Source organism: Astyanax mexicanus, chromosome 1 (assembly GCF_023375975.1).
Source record: "Astyanax mexicanus isolate ESR-SI-001 chromosome 1, AstMex3_surface, whole genome shotgun sequence".
NCBI classification, from domain to species: Eukaryota; Metazoa; Chordata; class Actinopteri; order Characiformes; family Acestrorhamphidae; genus Astyanax; species Astyanax mexicanus.
In genome coordinates this window covers 129,534,570-129,549,120 of record NC_064408.1, presented here as the reverse complement: position 1 = coordinate 129,549,120, position 14,551 = coordinate 129,534,570, and the positions used below count along the sequence as shown (strand labels likewise).

The window sequence follows — 14,551 nt, the reverse complement described above, 5'->3', positions numbered from 1 at the left end:
AACACCATAGAAACTGCCCGGACACGCCATAAAAACACTGTAAGATTCCACAGCAACCACCTAGCAACAAATTAGCAAACCCTTGAGATACAGTGCCATAGCAACCCTTTGGAAACCCTAGGAATCTGCCAACACCACCATAGAAACCACCTTGCAACAACGTAGTAATATCATGAGATACAATACCATAGCAACCTGGAGGTGCCTAGCAACAGCCTGTAACCTGTCTGGAAGTGAAATCTACTATTCTGCTTTTTCTTCATGTTTATAAATGATATATATATTGTATTATACGGTATCTGAGTGAACGATCAGCCGAGGCAGGAACAGCTCGTCTGCAGGACTGGGATTTTTGATCTTCTAATAATAAATATATATAAAATTTATGTTAATATATTATGTTAATGTAAAGATCAGTGAGGTGATCGCACCGCAGTCCTTCAGTTCTTCAGCTGTTCTGCTGAGCAGCTCTTCAGATCTTTTGTTTTGGGGGGTCGGGGGAGGAAGTGTCGTTTTCTGGGTCATTCTAAACCTCCCCTGACCTTCAGACAGAAATCAATCCTCCCCCCGGCGGGGGCGGGGCTTGGCGCTCATCACCCACAGGAAACCGGGGCGACTCTCTCAGACAGGAAGTGCCTGTAAACCCTCTTTAAAACTGATCATCAATACTGAGCTGATCCTAAACGCTTTAAAAACACAGTTTAAAAACAGCTAAAATAAAAATACAAGTGATAAAAACTGATGAGACTTTCTAAAAATAAAATAGATTTATTTTTATATTAATTCTATATTAAAACTGTGATATTCTCTAGTGTTTTCTAATTTGGCATTCCCAGAAAGAATGGGAAAATGGAAAAAAATATTTTTTATCTTAAAACAAATAATAATTTAATCTTAAGATTTCACATTTTAATATGTAAAACCTCTTACTTCCTAAGATTTTTAAAATCTTTAAAGTAGCTAACAGTATTTCAGGGGTTGACTATAGCAACCACTTAGCAACATCATAGCAACCACCTAGCAATCACTCAGAAGTTCCATAGCAATCACCTGGAAGACAAACACAATAGCAACCAGCTAACAACACCATATCAACCAATTAACACCACTATAGCAACCAGGTACCAACCAATGAGCAACAGTGTAGCAGCCACTTAGCAAGATCATAGCAGCTGCATAGCTCCCTGCTTATTATGAGCTTTATTATCTAAAATTATCTTTAAAAAAAAAATTTAAAGATCTTTAAAAACATAAGATTAAGAGAGATTTTCACCTCTTAAATATAAAAGATCTTAATTTGGTTTTTTTTTGGATCTTAAAGTGTAAACCTTCCTAATTCTTAAGATTTTAGAATCTTAAAATATAAAACATCCTAATTATTAATTAATTGTTTTTAATTGTAAAATTGTTAATCTTTTAATTTTAAAATATCTTTAATCTTAAAATGTTAATGCAATCGAAGCGTATGCCTCGCTAATTAGCACTGGAGCTACAGCTAACAGGTAATCAAAGCTTATAACGCAACACTTAGCAGCTCTGGAGCTACAAGGCTAACACAACTTCTTATTAACTTTTTTATCTTAACATTTATTTTAAACAATTTGCATAAAACACCTTAATTCTAAAGATTTTTACCTCCTAAAAAAATATAACTTAATTCTTAAGATTTTTACATTATAAAATATGAACCTTTTTAATTTTAAAGATTTGTCTTAAGATCTTAAAATATAAAACTTCCTTATTAAACTTCAAAGGGTACATTTTTCAAGAGTGTTAAAACTTGAAACATGAAATCTTAATATTATTTGTAAGATTTTTGAAGAAAAAGCTTTAAAATTCGATCGAATGAAGGAAGTTGAAAGAAAATACTCATTAAGGATGTTGTATTACATGGAAATGCTGTAAGGATCACATTAAAGACTAGCTTTTCTCTTTACATCAACACCCAGTGAGTTAAAAAAAAAAACAATATTTATAAAAAGTAATACTAAAATTATTTTTTAAAGTTTTACAGTTTTGTCCAGACATCTTTTTTATTCTTTATTCAACTGATATCAAACAAAACACCTCATTTACATAGCCCCGCCCACTTCTGGAGTTTAGCACTGTCCCTTTCAGCCTACCGCAGCGTAGCCCCGCCCATATTCATGCTGCAGTTATTTGAAGTGTTTCAGCTCTGAGAGCTTCTTAAATGAGCAACAGCCAATCAGAACTCTATTTTAGCCCCCGCCCCTTTCAGCTTACCATAGTTTAACTTCGTCCCACTCATGCTACATGAATGATGTCCATCACTCCTCACCATCCTGACCTCCTGTGTCAATGTTAAACCCCAAACCTGCCCCAACAAGTGTTCTGTGCCCCGCCCCAACATCAAAAATGATATTATTATTTTTTAAATATATACATATATACATACCAGTCAAAAGTTTGGACACTCCTTTTCATTTCATGTTTAATATATTTTTTTGTTTCTTAAATAGTAAATGAATAGTGAAGTGATCTATCAGATTATGAAGGAACACATAAGGAATCATGTAGTAACTTAAAAACAGTGTTAAACAAACCTAAATACTCTGTGAAGAAGCATTTAGGTGCTTATCCTGATGAGTGCCAGTTTCATCATCATAACGTTTTTGATGGTCTTTTTTTGCAACTGACTTGAAGATATTTTAAAATGTCTCTAAATTCTTCTTTTCAGATTTGACTGACCTTCATTCTTCTTTAAGTATTTTTTTAAATCTTTATTTAGTTGAGTGTTTCTTGCTTCTCATAACCTGGATTAGAACATTACTCAAATATTCACTATTCACTGTATACCTGTAACTCTACCTCTTCACTACTTTACTTTAACTGATGCTCTCAAACACTTTATTAAGAGACAAGAAATTCAAGTAATTAACTCTTGATGAGTTCAGCACAGCTGTTAACTGAAAGAACTGAATTACAGGAGACTCTACCTCATAAAACTGACTGAGAAAATCCAGCAGAGATGTTCAAAAACTAATCATCTAAAGCTCTATCTGGACAGGATTAGTATCTCAGGGGGTTCTGGGGTAATTTTCTCTTTTATGAGAAAATCCTTCATGGGAAAAAGCTTTTTCCTTTGTGATTTTATTCCTGTCCAGAACAACCATGTAAAGCTCTATCCGGAGGGGATTATTTTCTCAGGGGGGCGTCTGTGTAAAATATTTCACACTTCTACTCAGTGATAAAATCCCTGCATCCGGACTGAAATTGAAAAACAGGAGGATCAGTGAGTTTTTAGACTTTATTTTTTCTCGGTCACATGACATCGTGTTCAGTAGCTCCTCCATTTCCACTCGCTGTTGTGTTTTTTTAACGTGGATCTCTGTGGAAATACGCACCAAAAGTGTAATTACGGTGCGCGGCAGTGGACAAATAGCTGTTTTATTAAATGTGAGGAGACGAAACTCAGAGGACGTCTGAGAAAAACACATTAGTCCTATCTGGATGTGATTAGTTTTTCAGGGGGGTTCTGGGTAATTTTCTCTTTTTTATTCTGTGTGGTTTTATTCCCGTCCAGAATGATCATTATTTTCTCTGAACTCCATGGTCCTCTGGTAATGTTAGTCCCGTCCGGACGCACATCTCTGAGTTTCGTCTCCTCGCCTTTAATAAATTTATTTGTCCACTGCCGCGCACCGTAATTACACTTTGGGCGCACGTTTCCACGGAGATCTATGTTAAAAACAGTGGAAATGGAGGAGCTACTGAACTACTGAATGTGATGTCATGTGACCGAGAAATCCTAAAAACTCACTGGTCCTAAAACTAATCCCGTCCAGATAGGGCTTAAGAGTCAAAAATATAAAACATATTCTGGTTTGTTTAACATTTTTTTTGTTGTATGACTTTAGTATTAATCTACTTCTAAACCAATGACATTAAGGTGTGGCTAAACTCTTGACTGGTACGGTATATATACAAATATATGCATATACATATATATATATAAACAACGGTTTTCCAGTTCCACGCTGGCGGGAAAAAGGATGCCTCGTATCCCGGCACCATGGAGACAGCGTACCCCCACGTCCTGCCCGAGGTCACTATATAAGCCGTCGCAGAATCGGGTAAATCTGCTGGTATGATGGAGACACGCTCGTGCCTTAGCCAACCTGGCCAAAATAACATGAACACTCAGTATATCCTTTCAGTTTGCAGATGGAGCTACAATTAAAGCTGCTAACAAGAAATGGAAATTATACCTCCCCAATTACAAGTAATCAAAGCTTATACCCTACTATTTAGCACTGGAGCTACAACGTTAACCAGCTAACACGTAATGCAGGCTAATACCTAACTAATCACTTCTAAAGCTCTGAGCTATCAGGCTAACATAGCAAGCAAGTTCCAGAAGGTTTTCCCTCACCAGCTCCAACAATTAGATCTGAAGATACCATTGCCAACATGTACAAACAACTTAATCCCCATCAGTTAGCACTGGAGCTACAAGGCTAATGCACTGTAACACAGGTAAACAATGGAAACATGAACCTCACTGAAGCTACGAGGGCTATGTAGCTACCATATCTTTCTAACTAGAGTAACAAAGTAATGGGAGCTTATAACACACCTGTTAGCACTGATGCTAAAAAGCTAATGTGACAAAAAAATAACAAGCTTGTACCCGCCATGCAGATAATGCTTTATCTACAAATATAAGATTGCTAACAACCCAGCTCATACCCAACACAGCTCTTGAAATACAATGCTAATATTTCTAACAAGTAATGGAAACTTGTACATCTTGTACCCAACCAAGTAATGTTTTAGCTACAATGCTAATGTAGCTAACAATCAAGGAAAATGTGTACCTTAATAAATTTCTCTAGAGCCATAAGGTTTATGTTTATTGAAAACAGTTAGATAAAAAGTTAAACAGTGTCAGAAACCACATAATTGGTTCTTTTTGTTTTTAGCTTCATGCTAATCTATTTACACTTCCATGTTAGCTTGCTACATTAGCTTCTTGGCTTTAAAGAAGCTACAAAAAGCAAGATTCCCCTTTTAATACCACTTTTTATGATAAAAAATTATAAATTGTAAATTGTGTAAAAATAGAAATACGTAGCTTTAGAGATGCTAGTCTGCTAGCTCTGGAGGAAGCAGATCCGTACGTAGCGCTCTGGCTGTGGTTAGGCTCTGTATGGTGCGTATGATGATGGTTATTCCACAGAGAGGGGTTACGACTCGGTATTGAGGAGGAGCTGCTAACGGCTAACAGCTAACGGCTAATAGCTAGCGGCTGCTAACGGCTTCAGAGCGCTGGAGGCGGGGCTGTATGAGTGCTGGGGGGTTTGCATGGTGCATGAGGTTTGGGACCCCCCTCCTCATACAGCCCATAACCAGCACATCGTCCACATATACCGGCTCCCGTCCGGCAGTACGATCACATGTGATCACATGCTGTGGGCGGAGCCGTGTGGATGTGATGGCTAGTCTGCTGCTGATGTTTTAGAGCTGGCGGTTTGAGCACTGATGCTAACCTGAGCACAGGTGATGTAGTTGGCTGGGAACTCTCACATTAGCCACATTAGCCGCATGCTTTCTGATTATGAATCACGCATTTTTATAATAAATGTGATATAATAGAATTTCCCGCCGGACTGCAGGTAAGATGCAGGACTGATGTAGGAATTAAGGAAAAACATGTTCTGTACAGTAGATGTGCTGAAATTTGGTTAATTATGTTAATTTTTATAATTACAGTGTAAGAAGATAAGACAAAGAATTTTGCATTTTAATGCATCATGAAACATCTATAAAAGAAAATTGCCTAAAAGTGCATTGATTTTAGAATTTAGACGATCAATCATAATATTTGATCAAATTCTTAAAATGTATTCTTAAAACATGCAATAATGCATTTGAAATACAAATATCACTATATATCCATATTTAATATCTGTATTAATGTTTTCAATATGTGCAAATGTGAATTCAATTGAATTGCATTAAATACACAATAGAATTGATGATACATTTTAAGTTATTCGCATCATTTGCCAAAGACAAATTTGAAGACTTAAACTGAAATTAAAATGTAATGGCACACTGAACCACTTAATAAAGAATCAATTAGAATTAGAAAACTCGAAACTTCGTGAAGTGTATTGTCTACCCAACAATCAAATCGAGTCATAAAATTTGACAAAGCAACCTTAATGAAGCTAAGTGATTACCTGTTCATCTGAAATATAGCCAGCTCACCCGTTGTGTTCTATATCTGGCAGCCCAGGGTGTGGAAATGGGACTGTAGTTCCTAGAGGATAAATCCCACACAGATTACCATGATGTACTACACAGTTCAAATAAGAAAACACTGGCTAAAGCTCTGCTGATAAGAGCTTCCAGTGCTTAAAATGAACATGTTTTCTTAATATCTGATGATACATCCTGATTATTTATTTAAGGCATGAAAAGAACATTTTCAACACATTTCCAATAGTTTGAGGGCTTCGAAATAATTTATAGAACTTTATAGAAGTACTTCATGTTGCATGTTGAGTAATAGCATAAGATAGTCATAGTCAGGATCTAAATAATAATATTGCTTTATAAATACATTATTCAATGCTTATGAAGGTTTTATGAAGCTTATGTAGTTAATGTTGTTGGTCACCTTTTGTATATATATAAAGAGGGTACCACTTTAAAATAATAAATAGACTACCTTTATAAAGGGTTATGAATGGTTTGTAAAGGAGATTATTAATGGTTATTAATTAGGCTGCAAATACTTTAAAACACATTAATAAATAAATAACAACATGGATAGAAATGATAACAGAGTTAAAAAAAAAATGGCAAAGTAGTGATTCCAGACTCAGAAATGTCTATATACTGATCTTACTTTGTGTTTTCCATCAATCAGAATTAAACTTGTCGTATTAATATATTTATAAGCATGTTTAACTACAGTATTTACTATAAATTAAATTATTCAGTTGAATTAAATGACTGAATAAGCAAACAAGGTATCACTGATGCCTTTTTAATCGATGTGTTGTAACTGCTTATCAATGGTTTTAAGCAATAATACTTAATAATCTAGTTTATAAACCATTTATAAACCATTTATAAGGGTAGTCTTGTTTTAAAGTGGTACCATAAACTGATTTAAATGTTAATAATTCACAATGTTTCATGATGAATTGAATTGATTTCTATGGAATTAAAGCTTTAACGGATATTTTTGCGTTGAGTTCAGTCCCGCTCCCTCGTTCTCGAGTCTATAACGTGACTTTTCTGGTTCTTCAGGACGATCCGAACGCCCAGAATAAACTGGAGGACCCGGTGAAGGCCCCCCCGCCCAAAGAGGACGAGTCTCTGAACATCCAAAACTCGCTCACCCCCAAGCATGAGAACCACAAGATGCTGGGGGAGGAGAACTCCTCGGAGGTAAACTCCCTGCAGAACAACATGATGTAGAGAACACCACCACCACCATCACCAGGGCTCCGCCTCCACCCAGCGCACCACCACCACCACAGCCAATCACAACACAGCAGAAACTCTGCAGCTACGCCCTCCCCCCCAGCACCCGCACTCACTCAGCCCTTACGCCCACTCACTTCCCCAACGCAAACGCTGCCCCGCCCCCTTTTTCCACACAGTCTCTTTTGCCCTTGTTGTCCTGCCCTTTGATGCCACACCCTGATGTTACGCTATCACACATAAACACACACATACTGTGTACACAAACATCAACACACACTCATACACACACTACACTTACACACACTCGAGACCTCAGCGTACGTCTTGCGAAGGCGACATTCACCAATCGCCACGTTGCAACCGTTAGAAGCTCGGAGTCGAACGTTATAAGAATGTTTGTTTAGCAACGGATTATGAGCAAAAAATTTGAGAAGTATGGTTAGTCTGTAACGTTAACGAATATTAAAACGTTACAAAGACCTAAACTGAAACCAAAATTTAATAGCACATTTAATAACCACTTAATAAAGAATCGATTACAATCATAAAACCTGAAATTCACAATGAAGTGCATTCTCTCACCAACAATCAAATCAAGTCGTTACGTGACGTCGAATTCGACTAATTCCCTAAAGGAACAAAGTGAATCGATTTCAAGGTGAAATTTTAGATATCACAGGATTCTAAATCATATAGCAAAGAATCGATTGTAAATCTAATTAATCTGATTAAATTGAAATTAGAAATCGTGATATTTGAGAGTACATAGTGTTTTATATAGAGTTTTACAGAAACATTTTAAATAAAAATCTAATAGATCAATATTCACTTGTGAGGTGTGATGAGTCCGTTACTAAAGAATAAAATGTACCAAAAAATTGTTAAATTGTGAAATTTAAAGATATAATTTTAAAATAGTTGTACTAAGAATTAAAAGAACAGTGGAATTCTAGATATCATGGCAAATAAAACAATTTCCTAAAAATTCAAATAGATGGACTTCTTAAATTTGATAATTAATTAATTATTACCACACTGATTTGTTTAAGTCTGTAACGTTAATGATTATTAGAACATTAGAACGTATTAGAACATGTGCAGCTAGATGTAGAGTAACTTTAAAAAAAGGAAAGAACAGATTGACACAAGTGACGTTGCAGTGACGTTAAAAACGTTCAACTTGAAAAAAACGTTCGAAGAATGATTGAAGAACTCGAACGATTCAGAAAACGTTCAGGAAACGTTCTACTAACTAAAATTTAGTATCTGGTAAAGTACCTTAACTTCGCAACAACGCCTGTGATTGGTTGAGAGCGTAGGCGACGATTTTCCCAGCTCATAAATTTGCTTTCAAAGACGTGAATTTCGATGTTTTGTCGTTTCGCCGCTTCAACGCTTCGCAGGAAGTATGCCGAGGCCGCACAAACTCACACACACCTGTACACACACTTACACACACTCACACACACACACCTTCCCCTGCCTAACTGATTTACGGCATGCGTTGGTGTATTTTGTAAAAAGGAACAAACGAAAAAAAGTGAATAATAAAACATATATGGGGTTTAAAGTATAAAATGTTGTCATAAAGCAGAAGAAGAAGAAGAATAAAAAGCTACTGAGAGGTTTTTGATGTTTGTCTGACTAATTCAGTGAGTATGTATAAATATATGATAAAAATGCTTGGATTGATATAAAGATAAACACGGTGTGTCTTCGTTTTCATTGATGTGATTTCTAATCCTTTGATGTACTTGTTTTTATTTTGTACTTTTTTGGGAATACAGATTACGAACAGAAAAAAAAAAATATCAGACACTTGTTGAAATAAACCTTTTTAACATGAACGGCCTGGTCCCTGTGTGTTCCTGCTCCACCTTCTTCCACCTTTACCTCCGTACTCTATCTCTCTCTCTCTCTCTCTTTCTTTCTCTATATATCTCTCTATCTCTCTCTGCTGCAGCGATGCATGGCTTTATTATACCTATATGCAATTCCCTGCATTATATACACCAACACTCACATACAGTGTATACCCTTTACCACTGATTCTTCATATATATACCAATAACTATATACTGTACATCTACACACACTACATACACCTTATACACACTCTGTAGTTCTATAACTACAATACTCAAAAGAAAACCACCAGTAAAACGAAATAAAAACGTTGAAGAATAACGAATTTAGAAATAATTTGTAACTAAAATTTGAATATATAACCCTCACATTTCAAACCAACACAATGCAAATACATGCAATAAAAATCAGCAGGAAATGAATTTCCAGGTGCACGAAAAAGGTAAGCTAAAGTCCTGATGTTTGTGGGGATGTTCACACAGCATAGCTAACTAAGTTAGCTTACTAGCTCCCTAATTTAATATGTCTAAAGTTTAATTTTAGTATTGTTTAAAGTCTTAAAAGCGTTAGCTATGTATTAGCGGCAGCCTTTTAAAAGTAAAAGCAAAAAGTTGAGTTTTTGTAGTGTTTAAATGAAAGTTTCTCTTGTAGACTTGTAGGCAGCATCCTGTAGGCAGTGTCCTGTAAGCAGCATTCTCTAGACGTTGTCCCATAGGTAGTGTCCTGTAGATGACCTCCTGTTGGCAGCGTCCTGTATGTAGTGTCCTGTGGGTGCTGTCCTGTTGGCAGCATCCTGTAGACAGCGTCCTGGATGTAGTGTTCTGTGGGTGCTGTCCTGTAGGTAGCATCCTGTAGACAGTGTCCTGAAGGAAGTGTTCTGTTGGCAGTATCCTGACAGCAACATCTTATAGAAAGCATCCTATAGGCAGTGTCTTGTAGGTAGCATCTTGTAGGCAACGTCCAAAAGGTAATGCCCTGTAAGTAGCATCGTGTAGGTAGCATTGTGTAGGCAACATCTTGTAGGCATTGTCCTGTAGGTAGCACCCTGTAGGCAGCTTTCTGTAGGCAGCATCCTGTAGGCAGTATCCTGTAGGCAGCATTCTCTAGACATTGTCCCATAGGTAGTGTCCAGTAGATGACCTCCTGTTGGCAGCATCCTGTAGACAGCGTCCTGTATGTAGTGTCCTGTGGGTGCTGTCCTGTAGGTAGCATCCTGTAGACAGTGTCCTGTAGGAAGTGTTCTGTTGGCAGTATCCTAACGGCAACATCTTATAGGAAGCATCCTATAGGCAATGTCTTGTAGGCAGCATCTTGTAGGCAACGTCCAAAAGGTAATGCCCTGTAAGTAGCATCATGTAGGTAGCATTGTGTAGGCAACATCTTGTAGGCATTGTCCTGTAGGTAGCATCCTGTAGGCAGCTTTCTGTAGGTAGCATCCTGTAGGCAGTCTCCTGTAGGCAGAATCCTGTAGGCAGCATTCTTTATGTAGCACCCTGTAGGCAATATCCTGACGGCAACATCTTATAGGCAGCATCCTGTAGGTAGTGTACTGTACGTAGCATTCTGTAGGCAACATCTAATAGGTAGCACCCTGTAAGTAGCATTGTGTACGCAGCATCCTGTAGGCAGTATCCTGAGGGCAACATATTATAGGTAGAATCCTGTAGGCAGCATCCTGTAGGCATTTTCTTGTAGGCAGTGTCCTGTAGGTAACATCCTATGGGTGCTGTCCTGTAGGCAGTATCCGGATGACAGCATCTTATAGGCAGCATCCTGTCTGCATTTTCTTGTAGGCAATATCCAATAGATAGCACCCTGTAAGTAGCATCCTGTAGGCAGTGTCCTGTAGGTAGATAGCATCCAGTAGATACTGTAGGCCTGTAGGCAATGCTCTGGAATGCTGGGTAATTTTAGACTAAAGTGCCACAGAGAGCCTGGATAATAAACGACAATACACTGAATAATTCACTCTCTCACTCTCTCTCTCTGTCTCACTCTCTCTCTCTCTTTCTCTCTCTCTCACTCTCTCTTCCTCTCTCTCTCTCTCTCTCTTACTCTCTCACGCTCTCTCTCTTTCTCTTTCTCTCTCTCTCTCTCTCTCTCTCTTACTCTCTCTCTCACTCTCTCTTTCTCTCTCTCTCTCTCTCTCTCTCTCTCTCTTACTCTCTCACGCTCTTTCTCTTTCTCTCTCTCTCTCTCTCTCTCTCTCTCTCTCTTACTCTCTCACGCTCTCTCTCTTTCTCTCTCTCTGTCTCTTTCTATTACTGCATTTTTCCAAATTGAATTACCTAATTCTCCAACCGCTGCCATAGAAACCGTGTTGAAAAGAGTGTAAACAGAGTGAGATCAGACTGTGGTAAGCACACACACACACTATATACCTCAATCACACTATATACCTCAATCACACTATATACCTCAATATCACTATATACCTCAATATCACTATATACCTCAATATCACTATATACCTCAATATCACTATATACCTCAATATCACTATATACCTCAATCACACTATATACCTCAATAACACTATATACCTCAATCACACTATATACCTCAATCACACTATATACCTCAATCACAATATATACCTCAATCACACTATATACCTCAATAACACTATATACCTCAATCACACTATATACCTCAATCACACTATATACCTCAATCACAATATATACCTCAATAACACCATATACCTCAATCACACTATATACCTCAATCACACTATATACCTCAATCACACTATATACCTCAATATCACTATATACCTCAATCACACTATATACCTCAATCACACTATATACCTCAATCACAATATATACCTCAATAACACCATATACCTCAATCACACTATATACCTCAATAACACTACATACCTCAATCACACTATATACCTCAATCACACTATATACCTCAATCACAATATATACCTCAATAACACCATATACCTCGATCACACTATATACCTCAATCATACTATATACCTCAATCACAATATATACCTCAATAACACCATATACCTCAATAACACTATATACCTCAATATCACTATATATCTCAATAAAACTATATACCTCAATCACACTATATACCTCAATCACAATATATACCTCAATAACACCATATACCTCAATCACACTATATACCTCAATCACACTATATACCTCAATCACAATATATACCTCAATAACACCATATACCTCAATCACACTATATACCTCAATCACACTATATACCTCAATATCACTATATACCTTAATTACACTATATACCTCAATCACACTATATACCTCAATAACACTCTATACCTCAATCACACTATATACCTTAATCACACTATATACCTCATTCACACTATATACCTCAATAACACTATATACCTCAATCACACTATATACCTCAATAACAATATATACCTCAATAACACCATATACCTCAATCACACTATATACCTCAATAACAATATATACCTCAATATCACTATATACCTCAATCACAATATATACCTCAATAACACCATATACCTCAATAACACTATATACCTCAATCACACTATATACCTCATTCACACTATATACCTCAATAACACTATATACCTCAATCACACTATATACCTCAATAACACCATATACCTCAATAACACTATATGACTCAATATCACTATATACCTCAATCACAATATATACCTCAATAACACCATATACCTCAATAACACTATATACCTCAATATCACTATATATCTCAATAAAACTATATACCTCAACCACACTATATACCTCAATAACACTCTATACCTCAATCACACTATATACCTCAATCACACTATATATCTCAATAACACCATATACCTCAATCACACCATATACCTCAATCACACTATATACCTCAATCACAATATATACCTCAATAACACCATATACCTCAATCACACTATATACCTCAATAACACTACATACCTCAATCACACTATATACCTCAATCACACTATATACCTCAATCACAATATATACCTCAATAACACCATATACCTCAATATCACTATATACCTCAATAACACTATATACCTCAATCACACTATATACCTCAATAACAATATATACCTCAATAACACCATATACCTCAATCACACTATATACCTCAATAACAATATATACCTCAATATCACTATATACCTCAATCACAATATATACCTCAATAACACCATATACCTCAATAACACTATATACCTCAATCACACTATATACCTCATTCACACTATATACCTCAATAACACTATATACCTCAATCACACTATATACCTCAATAACACCATATACCTCAATAACACTATATGACTCAATATCACTATATACCTCAATCACAATATATACCTCAATAACACCATATACCTCAATAACACTCTATACCTCAATCACACTATATACCTCAATCACACTATATATCTCAATAACACCATATACCTCAATCACACTATATACCTCAATCACACTATATACCTCAATCACAATATATACCTCAATAACACCATATACCTCAATCACACTATATACCTCAATAACACTCCATACCTCAATCACACTATATACCTCAATCACACTATATACCTCAATCACAATATATACCTCAATAACACCATATACCTCAATCACACTATATACCTCAATCACACTATATACCTCAATCACAATATATACCTCAATAACACCATATACCTCAATCACACTATATACCTCAATCACACTATATACCTCAATATCACTATATACCTTAATTACACTATATACCTCAATCACACTATATACCTCAATAACACTCTATACCTCAATAACACTATATACCTCAATATCACTATATACCTCAATCACAATATATACCTCAATATCACTATATACCTCAATCACACTATATACCTCAATAACACTATATACCTCAATAACACTATATACCTCAATAACACTATATACCTCAATCACACTATATACCTCAATAACACTATAAACCTCAGTCACACTATATACCTCAATATCACTATATACCTCAATAACACTATATACCTCAATAACACCATATACCTCAATCACACTATATACCTCAATAACACTATATACTTCAATAACACTATATACCTCAATATCACTATATACCTCAATCACACTATATACCTCAATAACACTATATACCTCAATAACACTATATACCTCAATCACACTAT

General features: G+C 36.2%; 2 protein-coding genes across 9 annotated transcripts in view; one reads left to right on the top strand and one right to left on the bottom strand.

Annotated features, from left to right (window-relative positions):
* Window positions 1–9,311, top strand: part of cspg5a (chondroitin sulfate proteoglycan 5a) — a 62,360-nt gene extending 53,049 nt beyond the window's left edge. For 6 of the 8 annotated variants that reach the window (XM_007239937.4, XM_022685859.2, XM_007239938.4 and 3 more), the window contains one exon: window positions 7,285–9,311. In XM_007239937.4, coding sequence (XP_007239999.3) covers window positions 7,285–7,455 — 171 coding nt within the window. In that variant the 3' untranslated portion in view covers window positions 7,456–9,311. Of the gene's footprint in view, window positions 1–3,991; window positions 4,095–7,284 lie in introns of all 8 variants that reach the window. The other 2 variants (XM_049469087.1, XM_022685858.2) reach the window with 2 other exon arrangements.
* Window positions 1–14,551, bottom strand: part of LOC111196242 (zinc finger protein 239-like) — a 443,969-nt gene that overhangs the window by 245,254 nt on the left and 184,164 nt on the right. The gene's annotated exons all lie outside the window — the stretch shown is intronic.